The sequence below is a fragment of the Eutrigla gurnardus genome, assembly GCF_963514095.1.
Source record: "Eutrigla gurnardus genome assembly, chromosome: 10".
Lineage (NCBI taxonomy): Eukaryota > Metazoa > Chordata > Actinopteri > Perciformes > Triglidae > Eutrigla > Eutrigla gurnardus.
Genome location: NC_139924.1, coordinates 12917645 through 12934418, shown reverse-complemented (window position 1 = coordinate 12934418; position 16774 = coordinate 12917645). Strand labels below are relative to the sequence as shown.

Here is a 16774-nt window from a genome sequence, read left to right as displayed (position 1 = left end):
AGGGGGGTCTGAATGACGTCGCTGGTCACAGTGACCAGGCTGCTCGGTAAACTGATCCCGGAGCAGCCTGACTGGTGAGCAGTGTACAATGACGCGCAGTCAGTCAGCCCGCTGCGTGGCGGACATCTGAACCGCGTTCAGATCACATCAGTGACGGCTTATTGAACCAGTGTTTTATTGAGAGTCCGCTGGATGAGGATTTGACCTGCGGGAACAGGTGAGTCCGCTTTTCGGAGTCAAACTACTAAACGGATTAAACCATCAGATGATATTTGAAGTGCTTGTACTTGTAGGCTACATCAGCTGACAGATATCTGTTAATGCACGCTGTGTCAACGCGGGCGTACAGGAGGTTAACGTTCAAAATAGGCCTATGGTAATTGCAAAAGTGTCACAATTTAGCAAAAAAAAAAAAAAAACACGCTTTCCTTGACTCGCATTGTAGACTAAAGCAAAGTCAGGCTCCAACATGAGTCTTACCAAATCAGAAAAAGGTCAGCCGAGGTCAGAGTTGATTGTCTTTTTTAAAGAAGAGAATCCTGATTATCCTGATTATCTTAAAATTATGCATTCTTAAAATGGCACTAAAACATATGGAAATACTTAAGAAACAAATATGTTTATTGCGTCACAGATCAGACACAACTTTTCGAGTGAAATATAATCAAATAATCTTAACTAAAATGATCATAAATCATAAGGTGTCCCTGCATAAATAAAGGATTCATTAAAAAAGTATTTCTGTCTACCATGATGGTGAATAGCAGCTTTTTCAAGTCACTTGGCGACATTTGCAATTATCCCGAAAACAGAAATTCACCACAATCAACTTTTAGGGGTGAGCGTTTTTTTTTTTTTTTTTTTCGCAATTCGTGATAAAATCCGATATCTCCCCATTCCCACAGACCCTCGTTCTCTACTAGTACCTTCCTACAAACAAAATGGCCCGCTGAAATTTTGCATCAGCGTAGCTGGCCAATCAGGACGTGCCTACCTGAATATGTGCGGGTCCCAGAGTATATGAAGTAGCTCGACACCCGACACCCTCCTCAGCAGCAGCGGCATAGCAGCTACAGGCTCCCTACACGTGTAGACTCTCTTCCTGCATCGCAACGCCCGACAATCAGGAAGAAATACACCACAGAGGAATCATATCAATGTGTCCAAAGCTAGGCATTAAACGCCTTATACGTGCATTCTCTCTACCGACCATCAGGGGGCGACTCCTCTGGTTGCAAAAAGTCTGATTGCATGGAAGTCTATGAGAAGATGACCCTACTACTCCTCACTTGATTTATTATCTCAGTAAACATTGTAAACATGAGTTTATGGTCTCAATCTCTGGTTTAAAGTCTTCTTCAATCCAGCATGATGTTCATTAAGCAAAAAAAAGATTTAGGGCGGGGTGGGGCTACCTTGTTGGTTGACAGGTCGCTACCGCGTCCTCACTACCGTCGCTACCACGATACTAATGCAATTAGCTATTAAGATTACTTATAGCTAATTAATCCACCTTGTATTATAAAGCTAACTTTGTTAGCACTTTCACACCAGAAGGATCCAGATCCACAAAGGGTGCCTGCTTGTGTTCCTCAGATCCACCCGTCGCTCCTCCACAGTACAAATATGGTCACTTCCTTCACTGGTTGCAAAAAAACCAAGATGGTGACGGCCAAAATGCTAAACTTGAGGCTTCAAAGCTGTGAGTCCACAAACAAATGGGTGACGTCACCATGACTACGTCCCACTCTTGCATCACCTGTACCCAGTTTGTCCTCTCAGGAGACAAACCTGGAGAGCATGGTTCAGATTGGGCAGCTCACCTATTGCACCTGCCTCCTGAGACAGAGTGCACTGAGGGAGTCCGCGACACTAGAGCCATCACACAGCCTTAATCGGATTATTCATTTGGCCGACGCTCCTTCAGTCCACGTCTCAAAGTGTCTTTGGACACGATACTGAAGCCCATATTGCTCTTGAAGGCTGCGCCATCGTGAGTGTGGGGGAATATGTGGCTCAGTGTATGAATGTGGGTGAATGTTGATATGTAAAACACATTGAGTGGAAGACTTTGAAGGAACTATATAAATAAAACTCCATTATCCATTTAAGTCCTTTTGTAGGTGACATTACAGAGGTGCAGAGAGGAAATATTTTCGTCAGCCGTCCAATAGTTAGCATCACATTGGTTCCCTCGACAAACAGCCAATGAGGTTTTTCTATTGGATTTTTTTGGATTGGATTATTGCAAATAATAATCTCTGTGTCATATTGTCGAGCAAAACATTGAAATCCAGATTCCAAGCAGACGGGCCCGCTGTCTTCCATGTGTGTCTGCAGTTCCAGAGTCTCTTTGAGTCTTCAGTCCGTCTGAATGGAGCGACAGGCGGTGAAGCGAGCCAAGGAGGCCTTCCTGAGCGGCAGGACTCGGCCTCTGGAGTTCAGGCTGCAGCAGCTTCACGCCCTGCAGAGGATGATCACTGAGAAAGAGACCGAGATCTCCGCTGCTCTCAAACAGGACATCAACAGGGTGAGTGGAGGAACAGCACACCGCTGCGTTTAACGTGTAACAGACCAATCATGTGCTGAGCGTGCTGCGTTTCCTACAGAGCCAGTACGACACACCGCTCTTGGAGCTGATTGGCATTGAGAATGAGATCAAGCTGGCGATAGAGAAGCTGGCAGAGTGGGCGGCTCCTCGGCCGGTGGAGAGGAACATCCTCACCATTTCAGACGAGGTGTATGTCCAGCCGGAGCCTCTGGGAGTGGTGCTCATCATCGGGGCCTGGAACTACCCCTGGGCGCTCACCCTCCTGCCCCTGGTTGGGGCTATCGCTGCTGGTAGGCAACCTTTCTGTCTCCTCCTTCAATACCTCTTCAGAGCTCACTGTAATGTATCCACCGCTGGTGCCAGTGTACTCAGTTTTCCTGCATGAGAATTTAACCCACAGAAATAAATTGCTGTTTAGACATTTGTTCAGGTTGAAGGGGGATTGGGGGTTATGTAGTCCAGATACTGATACACACACACTTACAGAGCACAACTAATCAGACAACAAGACACAAGCTGACGAGATAAATACAACACAGGTGACACAGAGGCCCAATCTCAATCAATCTTTTGAGCCCTTTATGCCCACTTTAAGTAAATCAGCATCTGGTTTATTCATCAACCAGTCATTTTGCTTGTTGAGCCGTTTTAATGAACACAAGTCAATTATTAGACATTTTCGTCTGGTCTGGGATGATAAGAGTCTGGAAGACGTTCAAATCTGGCAGTACATTTTTTTTTAAATAAAACCAACATTGCACATTACAACACAGGTTGGAGAAGAAGTGAGAGAGCAATATCTCTCCAGTTCTCGAGCATTCTCGGCCTCCCACACCCCTCAGTGACCTCATTCCATTCACAGAAAGCCGTGTTCTCTCTCTCCAGGCAACGCAGCTGTGGTGAAGCCGTCAGAGCTCAGCGAATACTCGTCCCTCCTCCTCCGGGCTCTGCTGCCGCGCTATCTGGACAAGGTCTGAACACCAGCAGCTATTGTTGAGGGAATAATGTTCAGAGGTGCTGTAACGTACCAACACAGGGCCACTGTATGAGCGGGACTCCCTCCATCTCGCACCGTTCTAAAGGCTGGCATCATCATGGAATGTGACCTAGTTGTGTGGATGAAATAAAATAAGATGAATAAGACGTTGCCGTTTGTTTGCAGGACCTGTACCCGGTTGTAACGGGCGGAGTGACGGAGACACAGGAGCTGCTGAGGCTCAGGTTCGACCACGTCTTCTACACCGGCAGCAGCACCGTGGGTAAAATAGTGATGGAGGCTGCAGCTCGCCATCTCACGCCAGTGACCCTGGAGCTGGGAGGGAAGAGCCCCTGCTACATCGACAAGGACTGTGACATCAGAGTTGCCTGCCGGTAACACGCCAATCCCGTTTGATTGAATTCATTTCAGTGGTTTTGGTTTTGGGTGACGGCAACTCTGCTTCCTGGTCTCAACTCTGGCTTGTCATGGTTTAGAACAGGACACTACCTCGACAGCCAGCGGTGGAAAGATGACATGCGGCTGTACATGTCATCGCTAGAAACGTTTGGCAGGTGGTCAAGGAATGTCAAGTAATCCGGTGTAGGCATTAGTGCATTTCACTGGGAGTTCAGTTCAATGATGACTCTGTTATCAAAACTGGAGGGCTGGCCTTGAGCACTCTGTAGCACCACCAGATGGCAGCAGAGAGAACAGATGGCGATGGCGGTTCTGTGGAGGCTGTGAGTCCTGAACATGTCCTCCAGTGACGGGAGAGTGCTGTGCTTAGAGGTCAATGACCCTCTGGAGAGCGATCCTGTCTACTTCTGTTCATGTTCATGATGTTCATTTAGTAAATGATGGTCCATTTAGAGTCAAATAGACCATAAAGCAGGGGATGCTTTAGGGCGGGGCTACCTTGTGATTGACAGGTCATTACCACGCTACCAATGATGTTAGCTACTAAGATTGCTTTAACAGGGGTCACCTCTATGTTCCCCGTTTTTCCCCAAAAAGGGGTCCTATGCACTGAATTATTTTTCTCCATTTCATTATTTAAATTGAGATTTAGATATTTAGTGTATTTATTATTAGCATTTATTTATTGATTGATTATTTATTATTATTAGTAGTATAATAAAAACGTGTTTCCATATTTGTTATTAGTATTTAGTGTATTTTTAAAAAAAGGGTCCTATGATCCCCGGTCACATACAAAGTGGGGAACATAGGACCCATGAAACCCAGGTACGCTCTCCTTTAACACTTAGCTGTAAAGGTGACCTTAAATTATGAAGCTAACTTTCTTAACAGCTGCGACCCAGAATCCAGATGGATCACTTTCAAACTTGTGTCTTGGAAATCTTTTGTTTAAGGTTTGATTTATCTAGTCTGATTTAGTTTTAATGTTGTACTATAGTTGTTTCACCCTGTATGTGAAGCACAGATTTTGAGAAATTAAATATTTATACATTATTATTATTATTATTATAATTGTGCTTTAGTTGAAATGTAAATGAAAGTGAGCAACTCTATAAATGTGCTCATTGATTCCGGTTCGTCTTGCAGTCGTATCACGTGGGGAAAGTTTGCCAACTGTGGTCAGACGTGCATCGCTCCAGACTTCATCCTGTGTGAACCCTGCATCCAGGGCCGGGTGGTGGAATGCATCCGGCAAACTCTCCTGGTACCGTCCTGTAAACCTGTCTCAGCTAACACGTTAGCTAACACCTAATCAAGCTAAGTCTCATCCAAACCTTTTCATTCATCCCAGGAATTCTACGGTGCCGATCCCAAATGCTCGCCAGACTACGGTCGAATCATCAATCAGCGTAATTTCAACAGAGTCATGGCTCTGATGGAGGGTTACACCCCGGTGGTGGGAGGGCAGAGCGACGCCTCACAGCGCTACATTGGTAGGCAGATGCAACGAGGTCAGTGTTGAAGTCTAGATTTGTGTCTAATGAACGTTGCTCCTCGTACATGCAGCCCCGACCGTGCTGAAGGACGTGCCCCCCCACTCCAGACTGATGCAGGAGGAGATCTTCGGCCCCTTGTTGCCCATAGTGACCGTGAGTGACATGGATGACGCCGTCCGCTTCATCAACGAAAGAGAGAAACCTCTGGCGCTCTACATCTTCTGCTCTGATAAGAAGGTGAGAGGAAACAGCAGCAAGGAGGACGTTGAAAACGTGTTTCCATGTTTAACGTTCTTTGTCCTTTTATGGGTTTTTTGTCTCCGGAAGGCAACGAAAAGGATGATCGAGGAGACCACGAGTGGAGGAGTGACGGTCAACGACGTCATGATGCACTACACACTCAGCTCGCTGCCGTTTGGTGGTGTTGGTGAGTCCAAGTGCATTATTGTCTGTGTGTTTAGTTTGGTGGACTTCATCATGAGGGCGGTGCAGGGTTGAAGATAGACTGTAGACGGACAGTGTGGCTTCAATTCCTCCCACTGAAAAGAAGCTGGACACATTAGAGATGACAGTATAAAAGTGATCGTAATCAGCATGCACATTCTCCTTTGGGGTGGTGCTGGGAACAGATCCTCAGTCAAGTTCAACATAAAAAATCAACACTTGCTCCCGCACTCACTTGAAGCTCTTTTATTTAATCAGTCAACGTTTCAGTCTATTGACCTTCATTAAGGTCATGAAGGTCAATAGACTGAAACGTTGACTGATTAAATAGAAGAGCTTCAAGTGAGTGCGGGAGCAAGTGTTGATTTTTTATGTAGTATAAAAGTGAACCGCCACATCACACACAACAGTACGGAAAGGAGCAGATTGACCTCTAAAGAATCAAACACAAAAACACAAAAGCAGCAAGTGTGTACATTCAGTACACCTTCAGTAGCTGGTGTATCATCGAAGTATCGCAGGAACATATTTATGACTTATTAAACTCTGAAAACTGAAAATGAAGAAAATATAAAGTGATTGTGGGTTGGCTGATGCTACTCTGTGATTGGCCAGTCTGTGTTCAAGGGGTGGGACTTAGACACCAAGTGAAACTCTCGTCGAAAATACAAATCTATTTGGAGTTACTCCATATATTATAATGACGTGTTTTAATTTAAATGACACACTTGTTTGTGACCCCTCCAGGTCAGAGTGGTATGGGCCGCTACCATGGTAAGTACTCCTTTGACCAGCTGAGCCACCAGAGGGCGTGCCTGGTCCGCTCCCTGCGCATGGAGAGTGTCAACCTGGCCCGGTACCCTCCTCAGGACCGCCGGCGGGCGCGTAAGGTGCGGATGGCCCTCAAGTCGCCCCTGATCGACATGTCCAAGAGAACGCTGATCTGGGCCATCGTCGCCACCATCATCGGCCTGGGCCTGTTCGTGGCCCTGCTGGTCATCCTGCTCATAGCTGCAGGCCTCAACTGTACCTGCTGGTATTGGAGGGGCTTTTACAATAGATGGTAACCTGCATTCACACAGCGCTTTTCTAGTCTTTCCACCGACTTAAAGCACTTTACATGTCGATATTCGCCCATTCTCACAGACATTTATACACGCGAGGTGCCAACCTGCCCATCAGGATCTAACTCACACATTCACACACCGATGGCACAGCCTTCAGGGGAGATTCAGGGTTCAGCATCAAGAACGCCGATCTACGCTCTACCTCTGAGCCGCCACAGATAGTTAGACACTGCTTCTTGGTCTCTGACTGAAAACATGCTTTATAAAAAAATATATATATTTTTGCACAGATTTGAGTGTGCAGATGCTTTTGTGATTTTACATAACAAGGGATTTCCATGTTAAGAACACATCTGAGCACACTTTGAATCCTATTTTATATTCAGATATTTTAAAAAGGTAAACATAGGGATAACCCTTTCATCTAACTTTTATTTGCTGTGTGTATTTTGTATCAGACGTCTTAAACACCAGAGTCCTGCTCTGCATTCTTCATGAGTGCAAGTTAACATTCACTTTGAGGAAATGTGTATTTTGCCTGTTGTTCCAGAATAAACGATTTGTTGATATATTATCATCTTCCATTTTTTTTCACACCATTTATAATTCTCTGCTTCTAAAAACATTCTTCTTCTTCAAGCAATACTTTTATTTTTTTGTATTCCTTTCCTGAACTGAACTTGAGGATCTTTAGTCCAGTTTTCAAAACCTTTTTTTCCCTTCAGTGCACCAAAACACGAAAACATAGAAAACAGTTTAGTGATTTTAATTTGAGAGTTTCAATGCTGTTGCCGTACAAAGAGTAATAAATACAGTAAAATGTACAAAAAACAAATAATACAAAATAAAATGAACAGTACACAATAGAAAGCTCAACATACAAATTCTCATAAACAACAAAAAACACAAAATAACGTGTTCGAAAAGGAGGAATATTGATCAAATATCCAACACAACCAACTATGCCAGTGCTTACATGTACAACCCAAATATCCCCCGTTTATCATATGCATCTATCAATTACCTTACATTCATGCTACTTTCCCTCACCTCTCAAGCATTATGTTCTGTACATCTTCATAAATTGATCTATATGTGGACTTACTGAAGTTCATTCACAATCACAACAGCTGTAGGTAATGGAAGTTAATAAAAAAGGAAAATACTTGTGATCTTGGTTGAGAGGAGCAATTTAAAACTGCAAACATATGGCCCATATAGAATAAAGTCTGACTTAATGCTGGAGGGGGCTATACCGGTCTCTTCATGCTGCAATATGATGTTTCTGTCCAGGCGGTTGGCCCTCTACTGTTCAACTTAGAGCTAAATGGTGCACGGCTACAAGAGGGCTGCGTGAAGAAAGCGGATTCAAGGCCTTCAAAATCATTTACGCGCTGCACCCATTAGCATCGAGCTCTCCCTGTTCCTCTGAGATGCTCTGCTAAGCTCTAAACTGACAGCTTTATCACTTAATAGGTATGTGGATATCCAGGCAGTCCGCTTGTCAGCCAGCAAAAGGAAACAGCTGCTATCTCAGCACCCTGCTTCAGCTCTAAGAGGCTCATTTCACTTGTAATGAGTTCCTGTGGGCCTAAATACCAGTGGCATGTAGTCGAGTCAGGCTGTTTACTGTTCTGGGACATGAGATCAGCTGGAGACACCGGTCCATGACTTAGCCAGGAAAACAATGTCCTGTTAGTTTTACACCAGGGAGACCTTCATGCTGTGAACCAGAGGAGGCGGAGCCATGGAGGGACCAAACCTCAGCATCATTTAAATGTATTTATAGAGTCATATCACAACAACAAGTTATCTCAGGACACTCAACTACTAGAACACGCTGAGGCGGAGCCTACAGTAGCCTTACCCACTACAAGGACATTATGGCCCAATCCCAACGTCCACACTCACACACTCACAGGCTTTGAGGCACGGGAATTACCCACAAATCATAGCGTTGTGACGTTAAACACAGGGGTTACCAGGAAGGGCCGGAGGAATTTCAAAAAAGCTAAACAAAGAGGACAACACACAGTTTTACGACATTTACACAGAAACATTCACGTCAAGGATTTAAAATGGGACATAAAACGCATGTCAGAGGAACGGGCTTCATTACAAAGGAAAACAAGTGTTTCTGTGTCATCAAAGTAATGTGACATGTCAAGTTCTTTCCCATTAGTTGTCTTTCCACTCATAGTCCCTAAAGGCACTGAAGGTCTGAGGGGGGACATTGGGATTGGACCTGGGACTTCCTTGGATTGGCCTGTTTGGAGTGTAATGTGTAGACCATGGCAGTTATCTGAAAAACCAAACTATTATATGTGGTCTAGTGGAGTCTTGTAATAGCAGGTTTCACAGTTCTCCGACTCTCTGACCTCTTTGTTGAACTGCAGGATAAACATCTGAAGACGGTTCTGTAGTTTCAGGGCTTTGCTGCCGCTGGACTGTAAAGTTTACTTTGTGGATATTTGCCCTCATTTGTTGCCACGAAATCCCAGTCTGCCAACATTACAAACCCACTCAGTAAGTCTGATCTAGACTACATGAACAACATAAATAAATAGAAGAAAAGACGAGAGAATAAAATCCAGCTAAAGTGTAATTAAAGTGTCTCGTTAGACCATTAAAGGAGGCCAACTCACAGCCGGATGGTCCGGCGTCGCTCAGCAGGTTCTTCTTTGTCTTTGTTCTGATCTCTGTAGAGAAAAAACAGATTAAACCATTCATAGAACATCAATACAGGCAGGAACATTCTTTTTTTATTCTATTATTCTATAAAGAGCCTTTAGGTTGACACATAAGCACACAGATTACAGCAATTTGATGTTATACGACACGTCATCCAGCGACGTGAACAGAAAGTTGAAAGCTCCTAACCAACAAACTCGGAAGGATTCATTTCCTAAATAATGTCATCATACGAGAATTATGTCTTTTATTCTGTCAACTCGAAGCAGATCCAGACGGAGGTTGAACCGTTCTCCTGGTCGTTTCCAAAGGATCAGCTTGCAAAACCCAACTGAGAACACTGTGAAGAAACCAGCATTTTATGTAACGGCAAACCACAATAAAATTCCTGACTCACTGGTTTACCTTAACTTGACCTGAAATACAAGACTGAACTTCTTAATTTGGTTACAGAAAATGGTGCAACACCTGATTGTGTACAGCTGAATGACTCGCTAACTGATATGGGCCATTCTACCGAATTCGTGCAGAGTCCAGAGTTGGAAACTCATTTTCAAAAGTTGTTTTTTTCCTAAAACTTTGTCCATACATATATTGTACCATATTTCTATGTTTTTTTATTGTGGGACAGCAATTTGCACGAATTCGGTAGAATGGCCCATATCAGATAACAGGACTTTGAGGAACCGCCGCCAAACGAAGGCTTTTAGCTACATGTTTCATAATTGGCCATGCAGTCTTTATTTGTGGCGCTCAAAGTGTCAAAGACTCCAAAGTAGTAAGGACATCCTAGGAATAACTGGGTTTGTCCAGCTCCATTAAAATGTGCCTGTTTCACATGTAGTACAGCCTGGAATATTGATTGGTTTGGAAGTTGACCAGCAACTGTCAACTCTGCCTTTCACAAACAAGGTGCATTTGATTTGGGATCATAATGAATCGACTCCTAATGTCTCAAAGGGCCATTATCAGTATGTGAGGGATCATGTTTATCTAAACCCTAATGAACTAGTATGACACACACACACACACACACACACACACACACACACACACACACACACACACACACACACACACACACACACACACACACATTCCTCAGTCATACTGCTGCTTTGGAAAGAAGGACGTCGCTCTCACACATATTTCACTCGGCTTAACATTTGGATTGAAGTTTGGATGTGTGGGGTTTGGTTTTTTTCTCCCAACGTATTGCTAACATCTCAATAATAATGTCAATAATAATGTACATGTTGATGTGGAAGAGAAATCAGTTGAAACAGAAAGTTTGTAGCTGCCTCCGGTTCAGAGGTCACATTCTTCGGAGGACGCGGCCTCGTGGTCTACGTCAGCCGGGTCCTGTGAAGACCATGAAGGCAGGTTTCACCCTGGACAGGCCACCAGACTATCAGGGCTTACACACAGAGACGACAACCATCCACACTGAACTGAATTAGTCATCGTGAACATCCTTTAAATGTGCTTATTTTACCCTGAAGTATGGTTGAATATGGACAGGGCCTGATAATGGCAGCTTGTCTTTTTTACACCAACACAATCATTGGTTCCACCAAAATAAAATAAAGCCTTTTTCTATTCTAACAAGAATATTATGTTTGAAGTCAACTTCTGCTGCAACAAAATCCCCACATTACTTTCAGCTTACAGTTATTTCATTAATAAGTATTAAAACTGTAGGAGCCGAATCATGAGTTAAAGCTGCTCTAAGAGTTTTGATATTATTTTGAAGATCGCTTTGGTTTGTGAGCCTATAAGAACTCCTCTCATCTGTCCTGGTTCTTCATCAGTGTTCCCTTTGTCCTTCTGTAAGTGCTCTCTGTGGCCGTGGCTCCTCCCTCTCCCTCTGTTGATTGGCTCTATTGAAAACACCTGCATCTCATCACCCCACATCACCATTATATATAAACACCTGAGTCCACCTTCTTGTTAAAAACCTAACATGTGTTGTATTTTCCAACTTCTTTAAATGAAAAACTATTTAAATAAAAGTAGCAAAGCAACATTGTAAAGATACTCCTTTCCAAGTAAATATTCCAGTTGATTAAGTTGAAGAACATTTGATCTGCCTTTATTTATAGCTTCACAGTTTAATGTAAAGGAATACATCATATTTATAATAGAGCTGAAACCAAAGGTTCACCAACATAACATTCTAGATTAGATGGATGAGTTAATCTTTCAAGCAGAAATAACTCATATTTGCTGGTCTCTGAGGATGTGCTGCTTTATCTCTTCATCTCTTTGTTTTAGTGTAAGTTTAAAATAATTGGGTTTTTTTTCTGTGGACAGTCACATGTGTCACCCTGGCCTCTAGAAGCTGCAACGGGGCTTTTCCCCACAAAATAAACCAAACTATTAATCATTGCAACCCTTGATTATTAGATCATCACATTATTTAAGATCATCTTATATTGCATGGGCTGCCTAAAATATTTCTTGGCTTCATTCATTCAACATCATTATCAAATCCCAAAGTTTGTATTATATAATTTTTTGATTTAATGTCTTTTGTGACCTTAAAGACTTTTCACAGCAGCCAGACATGTGAAGGCCAGATAAACGCAGGTGTAATTAATCCCATTAATGATGGCCCTGTTCCATTTAGGTTAGCCGGGACCCTGGTACGGTGCGTGCTGGCTCTGGAATGACTGTGAAACACTAAATAGAAAGGGACCATAATTAAATTGATCAACTACACCTGTGCTGACCCTGCAACCACGTGTCACTGGCTGCTATGAAAAGGGCTCGTCAGCAAGGGCTGTTCACTTCCTTGCTCTGCTTGTTCTTCAGAAAGCTGTGCTGCAAAGTGTGTTTGCAACAATGGGGTCCATGCAGCTGATTGTGTTTGTGTTTGCATGTGTGAGCCTGAGTGACGCTCGGTTCCTCGGTAAGAGAAAACCCAACACCTGGGCCATCCAGGTGGACGTCGAGTCGGAGCCCTCCGGGGAATCTACTCAACAGGCGACGCAGATCCAGACGGAGGTTGAACCGTTCTCCTGGTCGTTTCCAAAGGAGCCGGTCGATTTGGTGAAAGAGCCCCCCGTCGAGTTTGAAGTGCAGCAGCCGGCGAGGCCCGACCGCGTTGCAGTGAGATGTGGCGAGAGCACCATCCGGGTGGAAGTCAGCCAGGACCTGCTGGGTCGGGGCAGGCTGATCAGGCCAGAAGACCTCACCCTGGGAGGTTGTTCAGCCACCGAGGTCGACGACTCGTCTCATGTGCTGAGCTTTAACTATGAGCTGCACAGCTGTGGCAGCACACTGACGGTGAGGGTTAATTCATAAAATGCATTGATATTACACGTTCAGTCGAGCAATGTCAAAATGTTGTTCTCTCTTCTTTCCCTTAGATGACGGAGAGTGCTTTCGTTTATGCGTTCATGCTGGTCTACAACCCCAAAGCGTCTGGTAGAAGTGGCATCACGAGGCACCAGAGTGCTGTCATCGGGGTGGAGTGCCACTACCGGGTGTGAACTGGATGCTGGATCAGCTAACTGAGAACACTGAAGAAACCAGCATTTTATGTAACGGCAAACCACAATAAAATTCCTAACTCACTGGTTTACCTTAACTTGACCTGAAATACAAGACTGAACTTCTTAATTTGGTTACAGAAAATGGTGCAACACCTGATTGTGTACAGCTGAATGACTCGCTATACAATTGATATCAGATAACAGGACTTTGAGGAACCGCCACCAAACGAAGGCTTTTAGCTACATGTTTCATAATAACTTCATTACTCTACAACACAAGCTTGATCGCTTGCCGTCCAAGTCTTGCTCCACTTGGCCATGAGTCTGCAGTCTTTATTTGTGGCGCTCAAAGTGACATTTCAAAGACTCCAAAATAATGACATCCTAGGAACAACTGGGTTTGTCCAGCTCCATTAAAATGTGCCATGTGTCTGTTTCACATGTAGTACAGCCTGGAATATTGATTGGTTTGGAAGTTGACCAGCAACTGTCAAGGATGTAAGTGATTACGAGCTACGCGGCCCGGCTTACCTGAGTCATCCGTACTCATTAGAGCATCGATTTCCTGACATTGGGGATGCTGAGCAAATATCATAACATCCATGATTTCCTGGGGCAGGATCTTTCCATGTTTCCATTAGCTGCTCTGATGTCAGACAGCGTCATTGTAAATATTTGTCATTTTGTATTTACTGAGTACTATTTATAATACTCTGGTACGTAGTCAGTGGAAAATCTCTGTTGGCTCATAGAGGAAAATCATGCCGTATGTTGGATTGTAATGATTTTTTTCTTAACCTCGGGTGCAGCAGAAACAAAACAACTACAACAATCATGTTCTGGAGCTTTCAACCATGTCATCCGATCTCCATCACCAGAAGTTTGCTGTTTCCAAGGTCAAGAATGAATATTGAACCTCTGCTAAATGGACCACTACAAGACTGATGAGAACTATATTCAAAGCTGGATTATCTATCAGGGCAAGCTTCCTCTGGCACCCCAGCCAATCACACATTGTGTCAGATGGCAACGTTGAAGTGCCTTATACTAGCATTCTCTCTGGTGGCCATCAGGGGGCGACCCTTCTGGTTGCAAAAATAAGTCTGATTGCATAGAAGTCGAGGGTACATCCCAAGTCCCTTAAATTGCATCCACATTTCCCCCATTTATGTCTTAGTCCCGCCCAACCAGGACGCATGGAGAGATGCAAGGAAACCATGCGAGGAGAGAGGAAATAACAAATTCAAACCAAACTTATTGGGGAAAATGAACACTTGAATGTACTTCAGATGTTTGTAATGTTTGGGGAAATTTTATTTCACGTGTACTTTGAGTTTTTAGTGCCCCAATCCTGCACTGTTAACATGGTGACTGGCCTGTAGTGCAACCAGCCACCAGGGGGCGATTGAGAGGGTTTGGCTTCACTTTGGCTGTGTTGTCATGTTTGCTTCTCACCCCCTCCACGTCATCAGATGAAACACTAAAGACTCAAAGTACACGTCAAATGATTTCATTTAGAAGTTTTGTTTTAATTTGTTATTTTGATGTTTTAAACACAGTCTGACCACCCAAGCTTTTATTTTGGTACGAGTGAATCCATCATGCAGCATTACGCATACAAGGCTCACCGCAATATGTTTACTGCAATCAGACTGATGGCATCCAAACGGATCACAGCATCATCCTGGATATGATTTAAAATGGAAGTTTGATTGAAGCTGTGTTGTGTTAGTCAGCATCATGATCAGGACTATTGAGGATGTGGAGTGTAATGTTAGTGTCAGAGCTGTCACCTGATTTCCACACTTTGCTAATTTACACAATCCGTGTGTGCAGGTGGTGAAGACGAACCGAGCGAGCAGACTGGAGGAGACAGAGGGTGAGACAGCCGTCTCCAGTGTCTCTGGCATCAGATCGCTGTTTTCAGTTTGACTGCATACATTATACTGTATCCGTCCCTGTTATCTAAACCACAGGTGTTCACTGCAGCGACTCTAAACATGAAAAATATCTATAACTAAATCCTACTTGGTGATATGCACAGTATTGGACACACTTGATGCCTTAGATTTCTATAACCAATGATGATTATTTCATCAGCTGTGGAGCATCACAGCTGATTGTAGCCTGGGCCCCTCTGAGCTCCAGCCTCAGACGCCTATTTGATTGGAGTCTTTTACAATGAAAGGTGCTTATAGATTATGACTTAGCGGCACAATAACACTGTTGGGTGATATGAAGTCAATTCCAGGCATTGCATCAACGTCGCCATAAAAGCTCCGGTCTTCACTCCGGCCCTGCAGTCTTCGGGGTCTCTGTACAGCCAACACCTCTCGTGTTGAAGCGTGTAAATATTTAAGAATCGTGGCTAAATAGATTTCCACTGGTTAGTAACTGCTATTAACAACCGCTCTAGGTGTTGACTGATGAATGAGGCAACACTTCCTTCATTCTGTAATGGTTTCTCTGCTGGAGACTCGCTGGTTGCTCCTTGTGTGGGCTGGGCTGTGTGGGATACATTTAAAAATAGGCAACTGAAATCAGGACATATGTCGAACATCTCAGAGACGAACCACGACACAGTGTGTTCTGCTAGAAAAACGGATGTCTGGTCGCCCTGTAGTATATTCCACAGTCATTCAGGTGCAGGCCATATGTACTGTGTACATGTGTGAGCTGAGAACACCTGGATGGTGTTCATTCCTGCTCTTCTTACAGGCAACCACAACCAGAGAGGCAATGTGGTACTCTTTATATTTCTATATAATTCTATATCTACACCTCTGGTCTGATTGAATGGAAGTCTATGAGATAATGACCCCTACTTATAACTTAATTCTTTATCTTTACACAACTGTTAGGACATTGTGTTCTGTAGACAAACCAACGTTGTTTTTAAACCACACTCATGTTTGTCATCCGCTATCGCTGCACACCCACAGACGGTGACTCACAACATCACATAGTTTATTAGGGCCACGGGGCAATCGCACCGAGCACTGGCCCCTACAGCTATAAGCTGAAGGGACCAGTGCTCGGGGCGAAGCCCCGAGCACTACTGCTATTCATAGGATTTTTTCCTACTTATTATTATTATTATTTTGCCTTTTCCGGACGAATTTCGAGTGCCTAAAACTTCTACAGCGATAAGAGTTGTAGGACAAGTGATATATCAAAGCGTGTGGTTCGATCGGGATCGGCGTGCTATTGCTTTTCTTAGCCGAACACGAATTTTTCGCGACGTAAGTCGCGAAAAACCAACGAAATTTTCCCATTGAAATGAATGGGACGAGCGAAAAAAAACAAAACGAAAATGTCGTTTTTCAAACACCTGTTGCTCAGGCATACTTTCACCAAGAAACTCCATTTAAACTCTAAAACGTAGACACAAGTCTTGTGTCCTGGTGTGCCAATCCGCGTTTCAATAGGTCATATAGTTTTTGACCAATCACTGTTCAACGACCATGAACGTTTTGGGAGAAATCATGAGTTTATAATGGGTGTGTATTGCGCGGAACCTTCTGGGCTAGAGTGGATGACATCATCGCTTAGAGTGTGAGGGCTTCTCAGACTTTTTTCCTTTCCAAACTCCTCCCGGCCACAATCTTCACTCTACAGACGTGATATTT

General features: G+C 43.8%; 2 protein-coding genes across 3 annotated transcripts; both read left to right on the top strand.

Annotated features, from left to right (window-relative positions):
* Positions 1-78: 78 nt before the first annotated feature.
* Positions 79-7509, top strand: LOC311019912 (aldehyde dehydrogenase, dimeric NADP-preferring-like). 2 transcript variants are annotated; one of them, XM_084019573.1, is made up of 10 exons: positions 79-217; positions 2341-2530; positions 2610-2841; positions 3437-3522; positions 3714-3922; positions 5097-5214; positions 5302-5443; positions 5517-5683; positions 5774-5873; positions 6638-7507. In XM_084019573.1, the coding sequence occupies exons 2-10, from the start codon at positions 2375-2377 to the stop codon at positions 6955-6957; spliced, it is 1530 nt and encodes a 509-aa protein (XP_083875699.1). In that variant the 5' UTR covers positions 79-217; positions 2341-2374; the 3' UTR covers positions 6958-7507. The 2 variants fall into 2 exon arrangements, with proteins under 2 accessions (XP_083875699.1, XP_083875698.1); XM_084019572.1 differs by having other exon boundaries at positions 5517-5873; positions 6638-7509.
* Positions 7510-12492: 4983 nt separating this feature from the next.
* Positions 12493-13158, top strand: LOC311020452 (zona pellucida sperm-binding protein 3-like; the record flags this gene model as incomplete). The annotated part of the gene is made up of 2 exons (XM_084020474.1): positions 12493-12936; positions 13020-13158. 2 exons carry the CDS (start codon positions 12493-12495, stop codon positions 13140-13142), a joined length of 567 nt encoding a protein of 188 aa, XP_083876600.1. The 3' UTR covers positions 13143-13158.
* Between the last annotated feature and the right edge of the window lie 3616 nt (positions 13159-16774).